Source organism: Hippopotamus amphibius, chromosome 1, assembly GCF_030028045.1.
Source record: "Hippopotamus amphibius kiboko isolate mHipAmp2 chromosome 1, mHipAmp2.hap2, whole genome shotgun sequence".
NCBI lineage: Eukaryota > Metazoa > Chordata > Mammalia > Artiodactyla > Hippopotamidae > Hippopotamus > Hippopotamus amphibius.
In genome coordinates, this window is record NC_080186.1 from 29,888,815 (window position 1) to 29,915,685 (window position 26,871).

At 41.7% G+C, this 26,871-nt stretch overlaps 1 protein-coding gene across 9 annotated transcripts; it reads right to left on the reverse strand.

Moving 5' to 3' along the window:
• Positions 1 to 1,877: 1,877 nt before the first annotated feature.
• MEAF6 (MYST/Esa1 associated factor 6) lies at positions 1,878 to 25,681 on the reverse strand. Of its 9 annotated transcripts, none has more exons than XR_009048759.1 (8): positions 25,561 to 25,681; positions 24,208 to 24,323; positions 21,815 to 21,902; positions 21,589 to 21,634; positions 8,693 to 8,885; positions 4,186 to 4,373; positions 3,092 to 3,850; positions 1,880 to 2,889 (listed from the first exon to the last, which is right to left on the reverse strand). XR_009048759.1 is itself a non-coding variant. In XM_057705556.1 (7 exons), exons 1-7 carry the CDS (start codon positions 25,648 to 25,650, stop codon positions 3,842 to 3,844), a joined length of 576 nt encoding a protein of 191 aa, XP_057561539.1. In that variant the 5' UTR covers positions 25,651 to 25,681; the 3' UTR covers positions 1,881 to 3,841. The 9 variants fall into 9 exon arrangements, 2 of the variants coding, with proteins under 2 accessions (XP_057561539.1, XP_057561548.1); XR_009048766.1 differs by adding an exon at positions 5,006 to 5,063 and having other exon boundaries at positions 1,880 to 3,850; positions 4,340 to 4,373; XR_009048767.1 differs by adding an exon at positions 5,006 to 5,063 and having other exon boundaries at positions 1,880 to 3,850.
• Positions 25,682 to 26,871: the final 1,190 nt, after the last annotated feature.

Sequence of the window (26,871 nt, forward strand, 5' to 3'; positions counted from 1 at the left end):
TGAAAGTAAATATAAACCAAAGGCCCCGCCGAGTTCTTCCCAGCCCCTCCCCCCTCCCCTCGGGGACCACCGCGCTTTGAAGTGAGGATCTGAATCAACCCACCTCAGCCAGGAAAACTGTTCCTCCACAGAGGCGGTTTTTCAAAGGGAAAATTGTTTCAAATCATGAAGCTTACCTCTTATATAAAGTTCAAGCCTGATAACGTTAATTTGGGTTGACACGGGAATGAGAACCTCAGCCCCTTCTTTTTCTTCTTTCTGCACCGTCCAAGCGCACATCACTCTCACAGGGACTCAATACAACCCCAGCCTGGGAGAAGTGTGTACAAAGCATAGTCCTGCTCCCTCTCCACACCGCACCCAAACCAGGACAGCAGTCCCAGAGTCAGGCCTCCGATGTGAGTTTTTAAGTGTAATGATGCCTCAGTCATTTGCAGTTAAGGCTAAGGGGCAGAGGAGTCAGAATAAAAGCAAAAGCTAAGTTACCCTGTTTCAAAACAGCATACTTACTGCTCTTGAGTTTAGGCCATTTAATACTTGCTTCAGTTCCCTCACTTACGACATAGGTCAAGATGTCCAGAATACTCCCTTTAGAACACGTACTTACAGGGTACTTACAGCACCCAAAGGCTCAATCTTGGAGTCGAAAATAATGCTAATGCCTGCTTCCTCCTCTTTCACGGCAATGGATTTTCTTCTAAGCAAAGAGAATAAACTCCATGATAGGGAAAACATTCCAGCTACCCACGGGATCCGTTTCCTACAGCACTCCCAAGGCCCCCAAGACGGGGACCGCAGCTGCGACAGGCTGTGCTCTCCGCCCTCACTGGCACTGTCCAAATTCGCACGTCCCTCGGTCCCTCCCCTAGGCCCCAAATAGCTTCTCACCTTCTACTTTATGGGTTGTGTCTGCTGTCTTCAACGTTTAGGGTCTGATGGCATTTAGAACACTGTGAACTATTTCCTCAGCTCCTGCAGAAGTGTACTTGAAACTCCCTAGGAAGCTCTGTACAGGCACCATCCTCCCCGGATAAGACATAACGTGCCTGAACTTTTTTTTAAAAAGGTAACTACCAAAAGGAGCGAAGGCCAACCTAGTCCCATCTTAGAGATGAGAAGGTTAAAGACCATAAGCCAAGTACTATCCAAACCCAACCAACCTTGTGAAGGCAGCACCTTCTCGGTGGTCCTGGCAGCTATCCCACGACAGGGGTCGCTGGTGGGGGCTAAGATGGTGGGACGCAGGCCACCCAGCAGATCACCTCCACCACGTGTCACAGCGGGGAACTTCGAAGGCAATGGGCCACCTAACTAAACGTGTTCCTCCACGAGCACGGTTGTTCCTCTAATCAATAACGTCATCAAAGTCATGACCTTATCCTCTTTTAGAGTCAAGCAAACTAAAACTTAGCTGATAGCAAAAGTTACAAACATCACAAGTACGGTAGGCAGGGACCCCCTGGCTTTTTTTTTAAGCCAACCCAAAGTAGGGAACCTAAGCAATCTCAGACTCTCGTATCTTCAGTACATCTAGCCAACTTCCAGGGAAGTTGGGGGTCTCCTAATCAATGATTAAACTTTTTAGGGACTTCCCTGGTGGCGCAGTGGTTAAGAATCCACCTGCCAATGCAGGGGACACAGGTTCAAGCCCTGGCCCCGGAAGATTCCACATGCCGTGGAGCAACGAAGCCCGTGAGCCACAACATCTGAGCCCACGTGCTGCAACTACTGAAGCCCACAGGTCTAGAGCTCGTTCTCCACAACAAGAGAAGCCAGTGCACCACAATGAAGAGTAGCCCCCTCTTGCCGCAACTAGAGAAAGCCCGCAGCAACAAAGGCCCAACGCTGCCAAAAAAATACATAAATAAAATTTAAAAACTAAACTTTATAGAGAAAATATGTATAAAGCAAGCCATGTCTCTAACCATGATTGTACACACACAGAGGTATTCATATACAGATATGCTTTTAATAACATTTTAGAGTAGTCCTACTCTATCTCTAGCAAATGTCAAACTATGAGTCAGAAATATCTTCAAGTTTGCTGTGTGCTGTCCTCAGAGCTAAGGAAACTGCAGGGATCCCACCTTTCCCTCCCAGGAAAGGAGACTGACAAAAAGGATACAGAAAGTTTCTGGTTTCCATTGTTTTTAGTTTAGTTTGTTTTGGTTTTTGTTTGCTTGTTTTATTTTGTTTTTAAGGAACAATCTATATATAAGAAACTACTTCCTTAAAAAAATCCCTGAAGTTCTGCTATCAAAGACATAGGCAAAGACATCTAAATAGCCACAGAATTCAAAAAAAAAAAAAAAAAAAAGTTTATTTGAGAACAAGAGTGAAAGCTTTTGCACATCTGACAAGGTAGACATGTTTTGATAACAGACGCCCTCCATATTTCAGCTCTACCAATATTACCACAAATGAATATATTTTTTCTAACAAAGATGTGGACATAAGTAAAGGACTATGACTAGAGTCAAAGGAAAGGCAAGGCCCCACAGCTTATCCCCTAGACTGATTCATGACATAGATTTAAATCGGACAATGCAGTGGTTCTCAACCTGGCTTCTTATCAGAATGCCAGGGGCTCTTTGAAAGAACACCCCCAATACTAGACTGTACCCGAGTCAGAGTCTTGAGGGGTGAGACCCAGGCCTCGGTACTTTTTAAGCATCCCAGGTGATTCCAACGTGCAGCTGAGGTGGAGGGCCACTGCCCCAGATGCAGGCAGCAACCACCAGGAGGTTTCTCAGCCCATCCACCCCAGAAGGAAGGGGCATCTGCTGGGCATCGTGGCCTCTCGGTAATCCTGTCATGCACTCTGCTCAGGAACTCCATGTGTGATCAGCTGTGGGTATGATCTGGAGCCTTTCCATTTGCCTTAGTGATCTTTAGAGCAATATTTAATCAGGCAAATACCATCAAAGAGAGAAAAGATCGAAAAAGAGAAATTTCCACAAGGCATGATATGAATAAATAAGTGAAAAAACAATCTCAGGTTTAAAAGTAAAGCATGAGAAGCCACAGCCTGTGAAATTTTATTTATACAAAAGAATACAAATATCTGTTAAAAGGACTGATTTAAACTTACTTATTTCAGCTTTTCCTGTTCCTTGAACACGAAACTGCTTCCAACTCAGAAAGATTTAAGATAGGTAATTATTAAATAAACACTCTTTACCTTCCCTCTGCAAAAACAAAAAAAAACAAAAAAAAACAAAAAGCCAAGTCCCCATTTTATTTATGGTAAACCAGATTATTTTCAGTTAAGAATATTGGCAACTGCACGAAACAGATTATCAGATATGTCAGCACGAAGGTATGAGCTGTACAATGGCATTACAAAAAGTCCCCAAAGAAAATAAGATGGTAAAAACAATAATAGAAAAATGATAAAACACAAACAAAATAAGAAAACGCCACATATTTACAGCCTCCCTCTGAAATGTGACCTGTGTTCTATGTTCAGCATAAAACAAACCCAGAGAACGTTTCTTGATGCACATCACAGATGAAGCTGGTGCCAGCCAGTTTGGGGGGAGAGATTCATTCCGAGAAGGGAGAAATGCAGTTAGCAACTTGCTGGGACTATAACCATGTCTTGGGTCTTCCTGAAGTTCTGTTACTAAAAAATGACACAAAGTAAATGATCCGATGTGGTCTTACAGAAATGACTTGTTTGTCACCACATTTCAGAACAAACTACTCAGAGTCACAGGCACTGGGTCTGGGAAAGCAGAGGTGGATGGCCACGCAGTCAGGTGAGGGATGTTTATCTTTGTGAGGTCGGAGGAGGGAAGCAGGGTTCTATAGCCTGGACGCTTCTGCACTAATGAGTCTTCTAATAGTCCTGAAGAGAGAAAGACAAAAGCCCCAACTTACTCTCAGCTGAACATCGATAAATTCTCATCAACAACTCTGCTAGGCTATTGTTCTGTAGCCAAAGATTCTATTTCAAATATAATGGGTAATATTTCACATCTGAAAATGGCTTGTCTTCTGAGTCCACAAAGGGATGGAAACGTCAATTCCGCCTTATTAGACCTGAGAACTCACCAGTCAGAGGCATGGGGGGGTGGCGAGGAGGGGTAATATTAACAGTTTATTATTTTATCAAAGGGAATTTTTCTTCAGTAAAAATGTGTGACCCTTGCTGTCTTCAAAATATAAAGAAAGTACACAAACCTAAAAGTTGAAGTGTATCCAGAAGGGCATTCCACACTTTAAAACGAGAATTGTGACCCCAGATTAGGAACATTCAAGCTCGGAAGACAAATACATTTTTCTAACCATCTACAAAAATTACCAGCTTCTCTGAAATGGTCTGGCTGATACTTACAGCTCGTGGTTTTTTGTTTAACTTCAGATCAATCCTGTGATAGGAGAGATAAAAGACATTTGCATTTTAATTTACAGAAAAAGGGTCCAAGAATCAGCTACTGCATAGGGCACAAGCTATAACAAAGACTATTTGGTTAAGTAAAATCCACGTTCTTCATTAGACTATGTCATATTTAGTTGTTTACCCAGATATTATTAAGCAAGTATTTATTAAAAACATGAGCAGATACTCTTGTCACAAGGTAAACTTAGATGACTCAAAAAGAAATATACTACAGCAGTTATAAAAGCCATACAATTTAAAAAAATTTATTCCAAAATTACATGTTAAAGAGCTTGGATTAAAAGGGCATGCTCTACGTTAATGTGTTAGCTCTGCAACTATATCGCTGATAATCACTGAGACAGGGTGATTAAGAACAGGAAAGAGACTAGGAGTTCATATTTCTGGACATGAAACACAGAAGAAATTAAACAAATTTCAATTTTTAAATCTTTCCAGAGCAAAATATCAAGATCTTAAACTATTAATCTCCTTATGAAGCAAAGCCAGGACATCAATTTAAATATGAATTAAAGTAACGGTTATCTATTTTAAAAGAAATTAAAATGCATAAAAGTGAAGTTTACTTAATTTTGCTTAAGTTATTAAATAAAATGTTACCTCCATCACGTTTTTCTGTTTTTAAAAAAAACTTCCCAGCCTAACCTAATATACATACCTACAATTAAACAGATAAACTATGAGTTAGAAAGGTCTCAAAAAGGCATATTGGTTTCTACATACTAAACAACACAGCACAAATACTAATTCAAATCAAACTTACTCAAAGTCATAATCAAACATGCCAGACGGGCTGAGGGGCAGCATTTGAAAGGAAGAAAGCAATAGAAATTAATATACTAATTGAATAAATTAGTTGATTAGCCACCCTAGCAAGATTTGTAGACACAAAATCAGTTTTAAGAATCTTAAGCCACAAAGTTTCAAACATCAAAGCACCAAAGATTCTGCGGTTGGGAGATTCCCTTCCTCAATGGATTTCAAATCAGAAGAACAGACTATAAAAAGAAAAGTTATTTCATTAGAAAACTAGATACCTGCAGACCTTCTATTAGCTGCCAGATTCAGAGTTAGAACTTTTAAAATATTTAATTGTAATGAAAAATAAACAGGGCATTAGAAGAAATAGAGAAAGAAGGGTTTAGTCACATAACAAAAGGTGCTTTGAAGACAGTACCAACAACTCGGCATAGTAATACTTTGACTAAAATGAAAGATAAAAATACCATAAATTTTTGAAAACAAAAAACATTTTGCAATTTCTAACTCAGGTTATATTTAAACGTGTCCAAACATGGTACTCCTTTTCTAGCATTCATGTTAGAAGCCAAGGGTCGAATCAGAGTTTCATTGCAGAAATCACAGAGCCATATGACTCCACCCCTGAACTGACGAGGGCAGTTAACTGTTTACGTCAGGGCTACAATTATGGAATGTCGACATCTGCAGTGCCCCTACTAAAACAAATGGAGGTTGACATCCACGAGCACCCAAGCCGTAGGGGTCTGGAGGGGAGCGGCCCAGAGGAGAAGGCCACTTTGGGTCATCACCACCAACAGACCATGGGCTGGGCAGACCTCCAAAGCAAACATTAACCAGGGGCATGACGCTAGCTCCTTCGCTGGCTCCAGAGCCTTTCAGACTGCAGACAGGAGGTAAAACGATATGTAAAACGGCTGTATTTCCTCCTAGTTAATGTTTGCAAGAGTGAAGCTAGAAGAAAGCTTAACTTCAATATCCTTCATGCAATAGTTTCACTTAGGACATTTGGGAAAAGTATACAGTAAGTGCACAAACCAGGAACTGTCAGAAACTGAACTTTCGGCCTAACTTAACTTTGTTCAAAAATTAAACGAGTGGACTGTACTGTTTTTAATGAAAACTTACAAACTACCTAGAATTCTAGAGCTTGGTATAGTAGTAAAAATCTGTAAGGGCAGCTATAGGTTATAATTTCAACTTTTTCCTTTAAAGACGCTGGGACTTATTGTTCAGATTATCACGTAAAATATAAGAATTTAGAATCGTGTGATCACTTATGAATGCTAAAAATTATCTGATAGATTTTCATATTCTTGAAAAGGACAAATTCAAAGTTATTCCTTTTTGCTAAGGTACCTATTTATTTCCACTTTGCTTTACACATCACTAAACGGTGCCTTGCACATGACGGTATTCAGACTCTCGTTGAAATAATTTACTGTTGACCTTCACGATATGCGGTGTGGTACACAGGAGGAGAGACAACACTGTATTGGGAGTAAAGTTACAAACATGTGTAGACAAAGTGCTCCCCCCAGTCCTCCAATCTGTCAGACCCACTGAGACATTAATGAGGGGAGAGGAGTTTGGGCCAGACACAATTCCTGACTAAAGATGGCAGGAACCTAAAAAGGATGCTAAACGTGTTTTTTCCAGAAAGAGGGCAAATCAGCTCCTCTCCTCCCTTGGGGCAGGTAAGTCCCTAAGGCCGACAGAGAAACCCAGCAACCCAGCCAGATACTGAACCAGGGGAACGACAGAAGGGTCTTGCTTTCCAAACAGAAAGCCCCATTATGAAGGCAGTAACTAACATCAAAGATCTTTTTAAATCCTAGTATTTTTCTGGAAGGAGTTAGCTCCTAGGGCCAGGAGAGGAAAGGGTAGGAAATGCTGCTCATATGGAAATCTACTAGCAATCTGCAAGAAGAAAGTTAAGTTCAATGTCTAATTCCCTTTTATCAGCTGATCATATCATTAAGGAAAATAAGATATTACTGAAAATAAACAATAGCTATCTAGAGAGTCTATTGTACCAAGAATGGAAAAAATGTCCCAGAAACTTGCAAGGAATTTACCCCCTACCTTACATACTCTGAAATAGGAAAATAGTTATCCCATTTAAAATGACATTGGAGTAAACTTAATGAAAGCAACACACAGCATGACCTTTTTTATTTTGACAATTAAAAAAAATTTTTTTTAAGAGTATGGTTCTCTGCTGTTTATGATAAGCTAGCATCAGTCCTGTCACAGTGACCTGTACCCTTAGCCTCCCCACACCCCCGACCCCCCCAAAAAAAGAGAGAGAGAGATGCAATTTTTGCTCTTTCTTACTGCACTTATGAGATTGACATGGTGATTGCTACCCTGCAGAAAAATGTTAAGCTGCAGTCCTTAGTCACTATCTGGAGGATATACTATTCCTGGGTCTAAAAACCACCACCACCACTGACAAGAAAAACTCTTAAAAGAATTAAAGAAGCAGGTGATGCCAAGGAGGCTTAAACCCATTAGAGTTAACTCGATATTGTCCCTGTGAGCCATGTCCACAAAGCTAACAACTGTAACATCCTGGGTACATGAGGGAATGTTCTACGGGACAACCCAGCCCAGAAGCAAACTGGCGGACAGGGGAGCCCTGTCCTTGCACAGCCCCTTTCATCTCCTCAGCACACAGGCGTCTAAGAGGAGCAAGACAAAAGCCAGCCTGCTGGATGTCTAGTTTTCATACCTCCCAGAAGAAGGTTTGAGGCCAGGGCAAGACTCCTTCCTCTAGAAACTATGCATTACCCTCTCTGAGTGCAGCTAACAGGCCCCTGCGTCACCACACAAACTTCAAGCAGAGTGAATGCTAAAATCCCCTCCGGGTGACACCTGACCTCTCTGTCCACTGATGTGATTCCTATCTCAGTAGGCACTGCAAAAGAACACAGTGAACAAACATTACGTAGCAAGGTGCTCTCGTATCTTACAGCCTTTATAGTGTTCCTCTGATACTGAAATCAGCATTTTGCAAAGATATATAAAAACAGAGAAATCATAAGCAAGCAAAAAACTTGTATTTAAAAAGCAAAAAGGCAGGTCAGTTCTCTCCACCCTCCAGGGAGTAAGAATAGGCAGGGATCAGGATGAGGAGCAAAAGACTGATCCCACTTTACAGCTTCCCAACACATACTAGTGGCATTCTCCAAATACTAGTACACAGACTCCATTTCGATTTCCCTTTTACTCTTCTGAAAGGATTTCAAATTCACTGTATTAAACAAAACTTTTATGGAATCGAATTCTTCTACCTAGAAACAGTGAGAAGGATGTCCTCCTTCAGAGTTACTCTAACGCCCACCAATTAGCCTGTTTCATTTGGACCACATGAATTTCTTCCCATCAGCAACAGAAAGACCTCACCAATCCTGAAGAATGTTTATTCTAGTAAAGTCCCTTCTCAGCAAAGGTCATGGAGACTCTAAGCGGGTAGGGATGGAGGTGGTGCACAGGGGATGGGGAAAGGTGGTCCCTGCCACTGACCTGTGCCGGTTTTTATTCTTTCGTTTTTTATGGCTGCTGTGATGACTCCCTGAGGAAGTAGAAGAAGCAGCCTTCTGAGGTTTCACTCCCTGCACAGATCCATCCAGATCCTCAGGGTCCTCCTGGCTGGGCTCGTTTTCCTGATTGTGGAAGTCTGGAGAAGTATCACTTTCCGTCCCACTTCCTGGCTCCCCTAGAGGGAATAAACACAAGTCCCCCAAAGCATCATCAGTACTCCTCAGGCATTTTGTCCATCAGTCAGGAAAGATTTTTTTGAGCACTAACACACACAAAAAGACTATTTCCTACCTTCAAGGACCATATATTCTAATTGATGGGGAAGACACATACAGTCAAAGCATCAAAGTTACCAGAGTTCCTGAAAAACTTATAATCTGAAACAATGTAATCAGAGGCAATGGATCTAGGAGAGCTGGGAGACTGGACCATACAACCAAGATAACCTCACTACATAAAGGTTATTTAAACACAGAATACACTAAAGGGACTAATAATTACACGAGAAGCATTATTGAAAACATTACATAGGTCTTTGGGAGGTGAGAGAGAACCTTCAGAAAACATTCTACAGCTGGCCTGGTTCCTTCCCCAATCCACACAGGAATCCTGACTTTCCATCAGGAAAAGGGGCCCAGGAGGAGAAGAGCCCCATTACCTAAGTTACTCTAAGAAGCTTTAAGAATATTATTTTAAAAGTGGTAACAATACCCTTCAGCTGACACATCTTCCCAATTTTAAAATATCCCTCAGACATATTACATAAGCAAGTTCAAGAACCACTTGCACAAATATATGTTTTTAAGAAAAACTTCATATATTTTGGTAAACATATACTTTTTCTTCCTGAAAGGAATTTCTTGAAACTCTTAATACAAAAGGATTGAGGAGGAGAAGACTTTCACTTTACTGAACTGTTGCAGAATCCTAAATATGTACATATATTACCTGTTTCTAAAAACTGTCAAAAAGGGTTATGTGGACAGCAGAACCAGGGACCAGCTTTCTTCTTTTTGTATTATAAAGTACTGGGAAGAGATTTCGAATTGAGTAGCACATGGATACGAGAGCTAAAAGAAAGATGTAGTCCCAAAAAGGCAGAAGAGAGAAATAGAAGCAGATCTCAGCAATCATGACACCCTATTTTTTTTTTTGGGGGGTACACCAGGTTCAATCTTCTGTTTTTATACACATATCCTCGAATTCCCTCCCTTCCTTGACTCCCCCCTCCTCGAGTCCCCCCCACCCTCCCCGCCCCAGTCCTCTAAGGCATCTTCCATCCTCGAGTTGGACTCCCTTTGTTATACAACTTCCCACTGACTATTTTACAGTTGGCAGTATATATATGTCTGTGCTACTCTCTCGCTTCATCTCAGTTTCCCCTTCACCCCCCGCCCCCTCCTATACCTCGAGTTCTCCAGTCCATTCTCTGTATCTGCATCCTTGTTCTTGTCACTGAGTTCATCAGTACCATTTTTAGATTCCGTATATGTGAGTTAGCATACAATATTTGTCCTTCTCTTCCTGACTTACTTCACTATGTATGACAGATTGTAGTTCTATCCACCTCATTACATATAGCTCCATCTCATCCCTTTTTATAGCTGAGTAATATTCCGTTGTATATATATGCCACATCTTCTGTATCCATTCATTTGTTGATGGGCATTTAGGTTGCTTCCATGTCCTGGCTATTGTGAATAGTGCTGCAATAAACATTATGGTACAAGTTTCTTTTGGGATTATGGTTTTCTTTGGGTATATGCCCAGGAGTGGGATTACTGGATCATATGGTAGTTCTATTTGTAGTTTTTTAAGGAACCTCCAAATTGTTTTCCATAGTGGCTGTACCAACTTACATTCCCACCAACAGTGCAGGAGAGTTCCCTTTTCTCCACACCCTCTCCAACATTTGCTGTTTCCAGATTTTGTGATGATGGCCATTCTGACTGGTGTGAGGTGATACCTCATTGTGGCTCTGACTTGCATTTCTCTGATGATGAGTGATGTTGAGCATCTTTTCATGTGTTTGTTGGCCATCTGTATGTCTTCTTTGGAGAAATGTCTATTTAGGTCTTCTGCCCATTTGTGGATTGGGTTATTTGCTTTTTTGGTATTAAGCTTCATGAGCTGTTTATATATTTTGGAGGTTAATCCTTTGTCCGTTGTTTCATAGGCAATTATTTTTTCCCATTCTGAGGGTTGCCTTTTAGTCTTGTTTATGGTTTCTTTTGCTGTGCAAAAGCTTTTAAGTTTCATGAGGTCCCATTCGTTTATTCTTGATTTTATTTCCATGATTCTAGGAGGTGGGTCAAAAAGGATCTTGCTTTGATGGATGTCATAGAGTGTTCTGCCTATGTTTTCCTCGAGGAGTTTTATAGCATGACACCCTATTTTTGAACACTTAGTGAAAACAACAGAAGAGGGAGCTCTAAAACTATGAAGCTAGAAAAAGTATACTGGTTGACCAATTCTGTCCTGAAGTTCAGGAAAACTGATTTCATATAAAAATTAGCACAAGAACTTCAAAATTTACTATACAAAGCTACAGCAACCAAGACTGCGTGGTACTGGCATAAGAACAGATATATGGGTCAAGTAAACAAAATTCTGAGTCCAGATATAAATGCTTACATTTATGGTCAACTGATTTTCAACAAGGATGGCAAGACATTCAATGAAAAAAGAATAGTCTTTTGACAAATGGTGCTGAGATAACTGGATATCCACATGCAAAAGAATGAAGTTGGAATCCTATCTCACATCATGTATTAAACAAAAATTAATTCAAAATGGATCAGAGACCTAAATGCAGGAGCTATAAAACTCTTAGAATCCACTGGATTAGGCAATGGTTTCTTAGATAAGACCACAAAAGCAAGCATGACAAAACAAAAAAATATGTAAAATGAACTATAACATTTATATAAAACTCTTGAACTACAAATATCACCCCAAAAGTAAAAAAACAACCCACAGGGGTGACGCACGGGTGAAATGGGCAAAGGGGTCAACTATATGGTGATGGATGGAAACTAAACTTTTGGTGGTGAGCACACTGTAGTATATACAGAAGTCAATATATAATGTACATATCAAACATTATAAACCAATGCTACCCCAAAACAAAACAAAACAAAAAAGCAAACAAAAGAAAACAAAACAAAAAAAACACAATCCACAGAATGGGACAAAATATTTGCAAATCATATATCTGATGAAGAGTTGTATCCAGAATAAAGAACACTTAAACTCAATAATAAAAAGACAAAAATAAAATTAAAAACGTCAGCAATAGATCTGAACAGACATTTCTCAAAAGAAGATATACAAATGGCCAATAAGCACAGGAAAAGATGCTCAACGTCATTAGGGAATGCAAATCAAAACTACAATAAGACAGCAGTTCCTGCCCACTCAGGCTGCTATAATGGAAAGATAAACAATAACAAGTGTTGGTGAGGATGTGGAGAAACTGGAAACTTCAAACGCTGCTGATGGGAATGTAAAATTGTACAGCCACCTTGGAAAAGAATTTGGCAGTTCCTCAAAAGGAGAAATATTGAGTTAACAAATCACCTCTCCTGAACACATATCTAAGAGAAATGATAACATGTTCACACAAAACTGGTCATAATGTTCACAGAAGTATTATTCACAGTAGCCAAATGTCCATCAACTGATGAATGCATAAATAAAATGTGGTATATCCATGCAATGGAATATAAGCACACCTTGGAGATATTGTGGATTTGGTTCTAGACCACCACAAGAAAGTGAATATCAAAATAATGTAGTTAGGGACTTCCTAGGTGGCGCAGTGGTTAAGAATCCGCCTGCCAATGCAAGGGACACAGGTTCGATCCCTGCTCCAGGAAGATCTCACATGCCTCGGAACAACTAAGCCCATGCACCACAACTATTGAGCCTGTGTGCCGCAACCACTGAAGCCTGCATGCCTAGAGCCTGTGCTCTGCAACAAGAGAAGCCACAGCAATGAGGAGCCCCTGCTCTCTGCAACTAGAGAAAGCCCGTGTGCAGCAACAAAGACCCAACACAGCCAATAAATAAATAAATAAATAAATTTAAAAATAATAGTAATAATAATGTAAGTTACACAAATTTTTTTGGTTTCCCAGTGCATATAAAAGTTATGTTTACACTATACTTTAGTCTGTTAAGTGTGCAACAGCATTATGTCTAAAAAAAATGTACGGGGACTTCCCTGGCAGTCCAGTGGTTAAGACTCTGCCTTCCTAAGCAGGGGGTGTGGGTTCAATCCCTGGTCAGGGAGTTAAGATCCCACATGCAGCCAAAAAAACAATACATAAAACAGAAGCAACATTGTAACAAATTCAATAAAGACTTTAAAAAGTGGTTCACATAAAAAAAAAATCTTAAAAAATAAATAAATAAAATGTACATACCTTATTTTAAAAATATATTATTGCTAAAAAATGCTAACCATCACCTGACAGCGCAGGGTTGACGCAACATTCAATTTGTAAAAAATGCAGTATCTGCAAACTGCAATAAAACAAAGTATGCCTGCACTATTCAGTGTTAAAAAGAGATGCATATTCTGTTTTGGGTTTTTTAAGTGCGACTGTAGTGTAAAGGGCCTATCATTTATGTAACAACCACATGACCCAGTAACCCCACTTATGGGTATTCATCCAAAAGAATTGAAATCAGGGTTTTTTGTTTTTGTTTTTTAATATTTATTTATTTGGGCTGCTCCGGGTCTTAGCTGCAGCACACGGGATCTTTGTCGCAGGCATGTGCGATCTTATTAGCTGTGGCATGCATGTGGGATCTTAGTTCCCCAAGCAGGCAACGAACCCAGGCCCCCTGCACTGGGAGCGGGGAGTCTTACCCACTGGAACACCAGGGAAGTCCCTGAAATCAGGATCTTGAAGAGATATCTGCAATCCCATGTACACTGCAGCATTATTCTAGGGCCCAAATGTGGAAACAACTTAAATGTCCATTAACAGCTGAACGGATGAAGAAAATGTGGTATACACATAACAATGGAATACATTATTCAGCCTCAAAAAGGAGATCCTGTCATATGCCACAACATGGATGAACCTGAAGCACATTATGCTAAGTGAAATAAACCAGTCACAGAAAAACAAATACTGCAGATTCCACTTCTGTGAGGTATCTATAACAGTCAAACTCACAGAAGCAGAGAGTAGAACGGTGGTTGCCAGCGGCTGCGGAGAGTGGGGAGTTGCTGTTGGATTAGTATAAAGTTTCGGTTATGCAAGATGATTAAGTCCTAGAGATCTGCGGTGCAACTCTATACAGTTAACAACATCGTATTGTGCATTTAAAAATCTGTAGATCTTATATTTAAGTGTTCCTACCACAATTTAAAAATGATCATTTGGTGATATATACTGAAATATGTATACAGGAAACAGGGGTAGATTTCTAGGATTTTCAACATAATACAGGGGGTGGAGGTGAGGGTAGGGAAAAGGGAGACAATGGGAATATGCATCAACAGAGGAGGCACACCCAGACTTGGGGGTATTTCTCAGCTTTTAAAAAGAATGCAAGAGAGGCTTCCCTGGTGGTCCAGGGATTAAGACTCTACGCTTCCACTGCAAGCGGCACGGGTTTGATCCCTGGTTGGGGAACTAAGATCCCGCATGCCATGCGGTGTGGCCAAAAAAAAAAAGAATGCAAGATGCTAACAGCTGACACAGTCCTTACCATAAGCCAGGCACGGCTGTACACACTTTAAATATATGAATACACACAGCCCTCACAAAAACTCTACAGTTATGACATCCATTCTACAGAGAAAGGAACTGAGGGCTAGAGAGGTTAAGGAACCTGCCCAAGGTCACACAGCTCATAGCTGTAGAGTTGGGATTCAAACCAAACAGCTTGATTTCAAAGTCCATACTCTTACCCTTATGTTCACTGCAGCACTATTTACAATAGCCAGGACATGAAAGCAACCTAAATGTCCATCAACAGAGGAATGGATAAAGAAGATGTGGTACATATATACAATGGAATATTACTCAGCCATAAAAAAGAATGAAACAATGCCATCTGCAGAGACACGGATGGACTTAGAGACTGTCACACTGAGTGAACCAAGTCAGAAAAAGACAAATATCATAGGATATCACTTATATGTGGAATCCAAAAAAATGGTACAAGTGAACCTATTTAAAAAACAGAAATAGAGTCACAGGTGTAGAAAACAAACTTATGGTTACCGAGGGGAAAGGTAGGGAGGGGGGATAAACTGGGAGATTGGGATTGACATATACACACTACCGTATATAAAATAGATAACTAATGAGAACCTGCTGTATAGCACTGGGAATTCTCCTCAATACTCTGTAATGACCTATATGGAAATAGAATCTAAGAAAAGAGGGCATATATGTATATGTATAACTGATTCACTTTGCTGTACAGCAGAAACTAAACAACACTGTAAATCAACTATACTCCAATAAAAATTTTTTTAAAAAGTGCATACTCAATCACGACTCTACAATGCCTCTCAGTGTATGCATTGCACTGGCAGGGCTATATGTGATATAATAGTGAAAAGCAGGCAATATCCACAAATCCAATTTCTCTATTAAAAAAAGAACTCTGGGGACTTCCCTGGTGGTCCAGTGGATAAGACTCCGGGCTCCCTGTGCAGGGGGCCCAGGTTTGATCCCTGGTCAGAAAACTAGATCCCGCATGCATGCCGCATCTAAGAAGTTTGCATGCTGCAACTAAGAGTCCCAGTGCAGCCAAAATAAATAAATAAGTAAATAAATACATTTTTTTTAGAGAACTCCAGCTCTGTGTGTGTGTGTCTGTGTGTGTGTGTGCGCGCGCGCACGTGCATCCAGAAATGTGTTAGGATAATACCTAGCTATGAATGTTGGCTACTTCGGGAAATAATTAACCTTTTTTAAATTCAGCTCTGAATAGCTTAACTTGTAAAGAGAACGTGTTATTTTTCTAGTTAAAAAATCTAATGAAATATGAAAAGATGAGTCCAAGATGGAGAAGTATGGTCAGGACAGCCTTGCTCTCCTATACCCAAGCCTATTTATTCAGGTAACAAATATCATCTCTGAAAATGCACATGGTGGAAGCACTGGCTGGGGAGGGAACAGGACGACAGGGCATGTAGTCACAAAAGCTTTGGATCACAGACAGGATGACAGAAGGGACACAGGACTAACCAAGGAGGGGCTGGGCACAGGGAAGAGAAGGGTTAACTAAAAAGGTGGGAAACAAGTAAGAAAGCCAGGTTAGATACAGCACATTTTGACTATGTTGCAATTCTACTCAAATAAATTGAGAAGCAAAGCCAAATGTTTACTCACTTGGGGCCAGCTGCTATGGGAGTTCTAAGTAAATGGAGGGATGAGATGGTACACATGTATACTATAAAGTGGGTACACAAGTACACGCACACATGTGCAAATACACACAAAGCAGTGTAAATCAAATCAAAGCCCTATGAATAGAGAGTCCAGGCAGTAACCTTTGTCCCAAAGGGCTGATATGGGTACTAAGTATTATGGGAGTCAGAGAAGAAAGAGTGGATTATTCAGGAAAAGCTTCACTGAGGGGGTGGGATTTAAAAGGGATCTTGAAAAATAAGAGGCCATAGTAAGTACAAAAAAATATCACAAGCAAAAGTGCAGATGTGAGAGAACACAAGGTGTATTTGGGACAAATAAATCAAACAATAGCTCTTAAACAGAGAGCTTGAGACACGACAGGTGAAACAGAATGACAGGCTGAGTGGGGTCCTAACCGTCAGGCTAGGGAATCTAACCCAGGGGGACGATATAAGAGGATGTTAAGAGAACTCTTGCTGCTTAAGCTTTCCGAGCCTGTTTCCCCGTCTGTAAAATAGGAATTCTTTCTCTCACGTGTTGAGTATCTCTTACGGACACTGGGCTAGACAGACACTTGGGGCTACGGCCATGTTCCCTATCCTCAAGGTGTAGCTTTAAGGGTTAAGTGAGATAACGTAAAGTGCTTAGTATCCAGAACACAGTAAGTGTTCAAATCTCAACATCTTTGTGTTTTTGCCAAGTTCCAAACAATCAGTCAAGATTATCTGCAGTAAAACAGCAGCTAGAAGGACATAACAAGACGAAGTCATCCACAATTGCAGAAAAGGGAAGTAATACCGAACAATTAATATGTATTGAGTTCTCTGTGCAAACCCATGTTTTAGGATTATTAGGCTACAAGTGGTTTATAAGAGGGACTGGAGCTGGGGAGACTAGATTAAACGCTGTTCAAATACAAAGTGAGACCACAGAGTAATAATAATGTTCTTCCTTGGCTCACGGAAGCAGAAGAGAAGTGATAGCAAGAGGGCAGGGTTACAACATCTCAAGATACAGCAGCAGCAAGGCAGTCGACTGATTGATGCTGCCACCATGAAAAGACACACGAGTTTGCCTCTCACTGACATAAAACTGAGCAACCCATTCTTAGAGAAAATACTGTCAGATTTTAAGTTAAATAAACCTACAAATGGGACGCTCTACGTAAAGGGCTAGCTACTGAATAGTGCCAAGGCAGTGACTTCTGACTAGCACAGAACGTTTAAAGGCGGGAAGGAAGGCACGAAGAACAATGCTCATGCAGCCGTTCACTTACCTGTGCAGTGAGGTAGATGCTGGAGGGCTTTGCTTTGATGAAAGCTTCAAAGCCCAGTAAAACAAACAGGAGAGACTGCTGATCCTTTACAGGAAACTGGATAAAACCTGCCTGTTTTGTTTTTTTCTTTATTCTTGTTACAGAATATACAATGCTTCACTAATTAGCATAAAATTCCCCTCTGGGACCATGCTAATCCATTCTCATTCTAGTGTAGGTACCTAAGCCAAAAATAGCAAAAGCAGTGCATTTTTGAGGAAAATTTCTGAACAGTTTGAAAATAAATGCCAAAAGTGCAAAACTCTAAAATCCTCAGATCTCAGAATACACAAGAACAAATTTTAAGACAAAAGGATGTTTCCTTCGTTGCCACCAAAGATCAAAACACAGGAATCATTCCACAAGATCTGTTACACGAAAATTCTGAGACAAGGAAGAGATGCTGCACAAAGGAAAAAAGAGTGAAAGGTAAAGTAGACCATTCCTCTCCTGGAATTAAAGTTTGGCTCTTCTGGGGACCCTCAAGCCTTGAACTTGGTCCGAGCAGCCCTAGCAGAAGGAAACACAGGTCTTCTCTGGAAGACAGGACGTTCATCCTAGCCATCAAATTATTCTACAAATAGTTTTAACTATAGTGAGCAGCACACAGTCAAAGACAACCAACAAGCACACAGGGAAATCAGACTTCATAAGTGATACAACAGCAGAAACAACAAACAGAAAGAGGTCCTTAAAGACTTCAGAAACTGAAATTAAATACAGACTACAGAAAAACTATGCTTACTATACTTAAAGAAGTAAAAGACAAGTTTAAAAACAACTGCAAGGAAAGCTACTGAAAAATCACATAGCAGATTTTTTAAGTAGTTACGTAGAATTTCTGGAAATTAAAAATGCAAAAACAAAAGATTTAAAAATCAAGAAAAGGTTCAGCAGGAAATCAGACACCTGAAAAGAGAATTAGTGAATGGACAGGTCAGCAAAAAATTACTCATAATGAAGCACAGAAACAAAAAAGTTAGAAGAGATAAAGACATAAAGGATGAAATGAGGTTTAACCTACATTTAACCAGAGTACCAGGAGAAGAAAGAGAGCATGGAACAAACACAGGATCTGGGAATTTTCCAGAACTGATAAAAAATACCAAACCTCAGTTTCATGAAGTCCAACGAAACCCAAGCCAGATAAATTAAAAGAATGAAATCCACTCAAATAAATTTAAAATAAGTAAAGCAAAAAGGAATAGAAGAAGAAAGTAAGCTGGCTGTAGTACTAAGATTCATTCCCCAAATGCATACTATAAATTCCTGCTTGCTTTCTAGAGAGGAACCACAAATTTGTCTTTTTTTTTTTTAATTAAACAATGAACATTTATTTCTCACAGTTCTGGGGGCTGGAGGTCCAAGATCAAGATGCTGGCAGATCTGTTGTCTAATGAAGGCCCACTTCCTAGTTTGTAGATGGCCACCTTCTTGAATCCTCACATGATGGAGAGAAAGATAACTAGTTCTCTGGTCTCTTCTAGCACAGGCACTAATCCATCATACGAGCTCTACCCTCATGACCTTACCTAAATCTACCTCCCAAAGGGCTCACCTCCAAATATCATAACATTGGGGTGAGAACTCACCACACGAATTTTAGGGGGAAACAAACATGCAGCCCACACAATGAGTGAACAACAAAGAATTTTCTCGTACAGTTCTGGGATTCAGAAGTCCTAAATCAGTCACAAATTTGTCTTTAAGCATTTTAGCACCCATACAAAGAAGGAAACAGTCAACTAGGTTTTCAGTAAAAACCAACTAGTTGTTCAGGGAAAACAACTATTCCTACAGGGGATAATAATCAGTAATGATAATAAACGTTTGCAACATCCTGTTATGATAATGGTGTGACACATTTTACAGGACCAAAATGTAACTGAGCAAATGCAACTTCATAGGGACCACAAAAGAATACCAACATGATGTATTCCTGAGATGGTGCTCAAACCAGGAGGAAGACCTTAGGGGAAAGGATGGCCTCCACTGCTTCAGAAAATCTTCAATACATAAATATTTGTCTCAAGTCAAGCTGCTGAAAGCAGAGGCTTTAGGAACCTCCTGACCTAGGCACACCCCTTCCATGTGGGTAATTAGGTATAGAGTCATATACTAAGCTATCTGCTAGGCCTGTGGCAGGATAATAGGCTCTTGTGAAAACTGAGGAGTCAGACATCATTCCATCTCAGCTCACAGGAGTGAGGTCCAGTGTGTTCCTTAACCCATCTTGTTACTCCACAAAGCAGATGAAATGGCTCTACATTCTATAAGTGGTATTAACTGAGAAGAAATAAGATTTAACTGACAGTCATAGTGAAAGAAAAAATCAAAAGGACTTGGTCCAACTGATTAGGTTGGCAGAAAGGAGTCAAAGCTGCCTACAAAGTTTTGAAGGAGGGAGAATAGAAATACTGTAATAAAACAACTGGGCAGACACATTTTGAAGGAAAGAGAACAGCTCAGTTTTAGACAAAGTATTTGAGTCTGAGTATCGGAGCGGAAATATCTAGAAGGCATTTTCTAGAAATGCACGACTGAAGCTCAGGAAAGGAGTTAGGGATAGGGCTAAAAACTCAGAAATCTGTACTTAGAGATAATAACTGAAGTCACTGAGTAGTTCCAATCTCCAAACTACCAAAATCCCTTTTCCTTAAACCACTGCCCTAATGCAAACAAAAGAACTGGATCCCATGACAGGATACACCATATGAAAGTACCCAGCCACAACACAAAAAGCATTTGAGTGACCCGACCCACAGAGAGAGCATCCAATACAGTTACACAGAGTCTGACGCAAAAAGATAAACCTACAGCTCTAAGTTCCATCACCAGAAATTAGAAAGGAGTTAGGGACTTCCCTGGTAGCGCAGTGGTTAAGAATCTGTCTGCCAATGCAGGGGACACAGGTTCAATCCCTGGTCCAGGAAGATCTCACATGTCACAGAGCAACTAAACCTGTGTGCCACAACTACTGAGCCTGCGCTCTAGAGCCTGCAAGCCACAACAACTGAGCCCTGAGCCCGCATGCTGCAACTACTGAAGCCCATGTGCCTAGAGCCTATGGTCTGCAACAAGAGAAGCCATCACAATGAGAAGCCCAAGCACCGCAACGCAAAGTAGCCCCCACTCGCCGCAGCTAGAGAAAGCCCAAGCGCAGCAATGAAGACCCAATGCAGCCAAAAAATAAAATTAAAAAAAAAAGAAAGAAATGAGTTAGACTGTATGTCTTAAATACAGAAAATGATATAATTTCTCTACAAAGTAAATACTACCTGCTCTCCATTTTATTTATTTATTTATTTTTTTAATTTTCTGTTTTTATTGGGGTATAGTTGTCTTACAATGTTGTGTTAATTCCATTTTAAATTTAAGAGCACACAGGTACATTCTGTTCATAGGATCAGAATTTCCTAAGAATTATTAAATTGGGTGCATGGGGACTTATTAGATATGTCTGAAATTTTCCATGATAAAAGGTTTTTTTAATTTAAAAAAAATTCCCTAAGACTTAACAGGAGTATGGGACTTCCCTGGTGGCACAGTGGTTAAGCATCCGTCTGCCAATGCAGGGGACACAGGTTCAATCCCTGGTCTGGGAAGATCCCACATGCCGTGGAGCAACGAAGCCTCTGCACCACAACTACTGAGACTGTGCTCTAGAGTCCACCAGCCACAACTACTGAGCTCACGTGCCACAACTACTGAAGCCCGCATGCCTAGAGCCTGTGCTCTGCAACAAGAGGAGCCACTGCAATGAGAAGCCCACGCACCACAACCCCTAAGAGTAACCCCCACTTGCCTCAACTAGAGAAAGCCTGTGTGCAGCAACAAAGACCCAAGGTGGCCAAAAAAAAAAAAAAAAAAAAAAATTTTTTTTTTTAATTTAAAAAAAAAGCTAAAGAACAAAAGACTTAAAAGGAGTAAAGACATATCTTTGCGTCTTTGAACAGCTGAAGTCAACTCTCATGTGACTGAAAAGGCAGGAAGGACACGGTAGTTTCTTCCCCCAAAGAAAGACATGATTAAGGAAACCCAAAAGGGTTCCTAATTTCTAGAAAGAAGAGGCAAGAACAGGAGATGCAGTCTTCAGATATACAGTTGGACAGGAGTTAAATACAGGAGCAATGGTAGCTTAAAGATAAACTGATGAGAAAGTAAAAAAATAAACTTACTCTTTTCAATGAGCTGGTCCTGAACTCCTGCCAATGCACTTACTGCCTAAAAGAAAAAACCACCAGTTACTAGAAAAATTATCACAGACCTCAGGAGACCACTCATACAGACAGAAAGAAACGAGACAACTAACCCACAGACAGACAGGAAAGAGAAAACTCACAGAAATTTCACTGAGGTCTTCCTTAACAACGCACCATAGAAAGATCCCCCCGCCTCACTTACAGCTGCTGAAGTAACTGAAGATTTACTGAAGAGCCGCTCTGCTTCCTTAAACTTCCGGTTCCTTCTATCGTTTTTGCTATTGGAGTTTCTAAAACACACACAAGAAACTCATTATAAACACCAAATTTTGTCTGTGGCTCAAGCTGAGGACACCCTAGGACAAAGGTGAGGAACTCTGCTTTTTTAAATACCAAGTTCCATAGAGAAATGCCTCCACACCACTTGGATTGACCAAAATGACCTTCACGCTGAATGCCTATGCAGACAGCACTGCTTTCCAGTGTATGGTATGTGGTCCACTGTGACACACGAGATTACTTTGGCTTTAGATTGACAATCGTTTTCATGTAATATGTTATTTATTTTAATGTCTATTATTAAAAACATCTAGCACAGACGCGTGCTAAGAAGTATCTGTTAAATAATCTTAATTTAAAAAATGTACAGAAAGAACCAGGGTTCCTCAGAGAAATGACTGATACCAGGTCTGGGACAAGAAAAAGACAAGGTGACAAAGCAACCAAGTGCTCAGACAACAGCGTCATGTCAGAAGGACAGAGGAATCAGCCTAAGGAGGCTCCTCCTGGCCATGTTTGGGACAAACTAAGCATCAAAAAAAATAATGATGGGTGTGTCAGCATTGTGAAAAATCAGTGAGCTGTCCATTTATGATTTGTGCGCTTCTTTGTATGGATTTCAATAAATTAATTTATACTAAAAAATAAAGTAAACCTTTACAAAATGACAGTACTAGATCCCAATACACTTTTTTTTAATCCATGCATCTACAGTAATTCTAAAGAGAGCAAGAAAGAATGAAAGGGAAAGAAGATAAAAAGGGAAGATGCTTCTTTCAGAATGCCAGTAATAAATGTAAAAGGAACGGTAAAATCAGAATCATCATTTTGCAACCTCCATTATAATAACTAATTCAGGTTAAGAATCAGCAATGGATACTAAAACCAGTGACAAAAATTGGGAGGAGCAGTATATTCACACTGTCTAAAAAGTGTGACCTCTGAAATTACTTGTTAATTACAAAGAGAAAAAAAAGAACTTTTACAATGGTGAAATCATATGATCAAACTCAGCAGCACCAATAATGGGGCCATCTGTCACATGCCGCCTGATAAAACAGAGGTAAGCAAAGAGAGGTACACAAATCACTAATGCAACACTTTTGCCAAAAATGTTTAAAGGATCTCTCATGCAGTCACAATAAGAAAAACCTGGAACTGAGACATTCTACAAGACAATGTCATAAACAACAACCTCACCACCAAAAAGGGTGGGAGGCTCCTAGAGAGATATAACAACCAAATGCAATGCACGAACACTAACTGGTTCAAAAACAAGGTAGCAATGCATTCTGGGGACAATCAGGGAAATACAAATAAAGACTGTGTATTAGATAATACCATTACTGTAGTGCAATTTTCCAGGCATGATCACTGTTGGTTACGTAAGAGAGATGTTCTTCTTAGGAGGAACCCACTGACATAATTTGGGGCAACGTGTCATGATACCTGCTTTTAACTTTTAAATGGTCTAGCCAAAAATATATATGGGAGAAAGGGGAGATATAACTACAAAGTGGTAGCATGAGGGAGATCTTTGTGGTGATGGAACAGTTCTGTATCTTGATTGCAGTGGTGGTTACAGGAATCTACCCACATGTACATGCACACATTGAACCAATGTCAATTTCCTATTTGCTATTGTACTATATAGTTACATAAAACCCAACCATTGGGGAAACCTGGCTAAAGGGTACATGGGACCTCTCTGTACTGTTTTTGCAACTTCCTATATATCTATAATTATTTCAAATTAAAAAAAACATTTTTAAGCGTAGATATAGGGGTGTGGGTTAATATGTATTATAGAAAGAAAGAGGAAAGCAAATGTAGCAACAAGTAAACAACAGGTGAATGCTGGTGAAAGGTATCACGAGATCACAAACTCATTTTTTCTCTAGATTTGAAAATTTTCAAAAAATTTAAAAAGGTTTCAAGAATAATATTATTAAATAAACCGCGGTACAGCTGGCACACAGGTATGGCAAATCCTGTGAGGCTGGAACTTATGACTGATTAAAATGTGGAAAACACTGATAGGAGTGCTAGTGTGTAGGATATTACACGCTGTATTTCATTTAAGCCTCACACAACTCTGTGCTATTGGCTGGATTTCCTCTACTATACAGATATAAGATTTGTCCAGGGTTATTCAGTGAGGCAGTGGCTGAGCCAGAGTCCAAGCTCAAGTGCAGACCTCTGTCCACCCCACTTTACTACTGTCTCCCTGCAAAGCCACTACCAAGAACATAACATAGTCCTAAACATAAATATTACTAGGGCACAACACAAACACTACAGGCTTTTGATACTCACTTTTGGTTGGTCAGATAGCGATCCCAGCCACGAATAATGTTGCCATACATCTGAGTGTCTTCCAGGTAGCTTCCTTCAAAAGCATAGATCTGTCTCTCCAAGTTTGCCAGTGTTTCCTGAGAGATGAAAAACAAGGAAAGGGTTAATGTCTTTTACACGCAAGCATTAAGTCTGACCAAACTGAAATCTTGATACCAGACTTATAAACTCAAATTCAACTACACTGAGCCAGCCTTGTGGAGAGAGTGATGACATGGGCAGGGGCAGGCTGTTTCAGACTAAGACAGTCTACACCTGACCTGTTGGAGCCCCTTAAGAATAAAATGCAATAGAGAGAACCTGTCCCCAGAAAAATGTACACCTATGCAAAAGTCTGCATATACTCAGAGGCTTCGTGGAAACCCAGCTGTCAAGAACCTCCGCAGAGGAAGCAGTGTCCACTGAACTGCTCACACAACGTGAGCAGTCTCCACTCCCACGCATAAAAGATATTGCTACCGGCAGAGGGAAAGCTAAGCAGCCTCCCAGCGCCAACTCGCTCCCCCCGCAGGCTCCGAAAGGCCGCCTGCACTGGGCTGCCGGTTGCTATGGAAACCTGGAAGGGCAGCTTCAGGTGAGATGGGCCTCCCGGTGCCCAAGCCAAAACGAAAGGGGAGGGAGGGCTTAGCCACCAGGGTGCACGGGGCCCCGGGTGCCTGTCACAATTCCTAATTCCCTAGACTGAGTCCGCTCCCCTCGTCTGTCACCTTCTAAGATGTTCCCCAAACACATCACATCCCTGCCCATCAAAAACCCCATCCAACGTATCTATTCCTAGTCCCCAAAAGGACACGCGCCCCGCCACCCTCCAAACGCCAGACTGGATGTGTGGGTCCCCCTCCCACACCCGTCTCCTACCCCACCCCCCCAAAGCCCACCCGCAAGCCCCAACCAGTCTCCTACAGCCTGCAGACACGCCCGCCCCCAACCCCTCAAAGACCATGGACCCACCCGCCCTCGCCCACCCCGCAGAGCTCACGGACACTCGCCGCTCGGGGGCTCCCGCAAGGCAGCCCCCACCCGCTGGCCGCCATCCTTCCTCCACGCCCCCGCCGGCCTAGTTCCCCTCCCCCTCCCGGGCTCCGCGCCCCGCCCCCAGCCCCGGCTTCCCGGCTTCCCGGCTCCGGATCCGCAGAGCGGGGAAGCCGAGGCGCCGGCGGGCCGCGCACCGCGCAGCCGTCCTCAGGCCACCGGACTCCTGGCCGCTGTGCGGCGCCCGCGGAGTAACGAACGGCCCGGCGCGGCGGGGCCGGGTCCTGCAGGCGGGGGCAGGCGCGGGGCCCCCACCCGGGTGCCCCTGGTGCTAGCCCTCACCGCCAGCTCTTGCTTCCGCTTCACGAGCTCTGCCAACTCCCGCCGGGTGTCCGGGATCTGCGGCGGGGCCGCCTTGTTGTGCATCGCCATGTTGGGCTGAGGCGGGCGGCGGCGGCGGCGGCGCCAAGCTGGGGGCGGTCCTTGCGCGCCGCCGCCCGCCAGGGGGCGCCCGCCGCCACACTGCGCCTGCGCGCGCGGCTTCCGGAGGCGCGCGGCGCCGCGCCGAGCTCCCGCTAGTGGGCTCGCGCGCGCCCTGCCAGGGGGTCCTCCTGGCAGGGCGCGCGCGGTGGGTTCTGCTCTTGGTCCTGGCCGCGTTTCTGCACCACAGATTCAGCGTGCCAAAATCAGACTTCTCCGACCTCTCCTCAATGAATGACTTTCACTGTCCGCCGAATTGCCCAAGTCGGAACCCTGGGTACCATCCTCACCCTCCACCCCCTTAATCCGATCCAAAACCAAGTCCTGTGGACTCCGAAGAGCCGAAAATCTATTTTCTTTTGTCTGCCACCTCCCTCGTTCATCCAGGCCCTCCTTATTTTTTGATACATTATTCCAACACCCTCCTGTTTCCACCCTCAGCTCCATTTACTCCATTCTCCACAGTGGTGCCAGGATGATTTGTTTTTGGAAAACAAATGTGATGTCACTTCCTTGGTTAAAATCTTTCTGTGGCTTCCCACTGCCCTTTAGAGAAACAAATATGTGTGGTGGTGAAGGACACAAATAAGCCAGAACTACCTTGTTCAAAATGCGATGTATACCATTGATAAGCTGTGCCACCTTGGGCAGGTAGCTAAATTTCACTTGTCTCAACTTCCTCACCTATAAAATGGAGGTAATAATAGTGCCTACCTAACGCAATTGTTGTGAGAAGTAAATCACTTAATGTAAGGGGCTTGGCAAGTAATAAGGACTATGTAAGTAAAATCAGTAAGTCTAATACCATTAACTTTGTTTTCACCTGCCCCCTGCTTACTTCTCCTCTCTGATCTCTCCATTGTTCAGGGTTCTGAAATTTCACTGGGAATCTAGAGAGGATTTCTTTTTCATCTTTCTTTCTTGTTTTCCTTCCTTCTTGCTTTCTTCTTTCTTTTTCCCCCCTCCCACCTTGCTTTGAAATTCTTTGTTTCTTCAATCTGTGGATTTGTACTTTCAGCAGTTCTGGGAAATTCTCGCTCTTTTCCTTCAGATATGCGTCTGCCTCATTGTCTCTCTCCTTCTGGAACTTACATTAAACATACAAATCCTTTATTTATTTGTTTTTTATCTACTGTTTTTTCCATCCTTTTGTCTCTGCTGCATTCTGGATAA

What these genes read in the sequence shown, in the direction of transcription:
- MEAF6 (XM_057705565.1), bottom strand. Translation starts at nt 25,650, where the DNA reads ATGGCGATGCACAACAAGGCGGCCCCGCCGCAGATCCCGGACACCCGG. An exon ending in AGCGGAAGCAAGAGCTGGCG is followed by an intron (nt 24,324 to 25,560) that starts GTGAGGGCTAGC and finishes TTCATCTCTCAG; the next exon opens with GAAACACTGGCAAACTTGGA. An exon ending in CGCTATCTGACCAACCAAAA is followed by an intron (nt 21,903 to 24,207) that starts GTGAGTATCAAA and finishes TGTGTGTTTTAG; the next exon opens with AAACTCCAATAGCAAAAACG.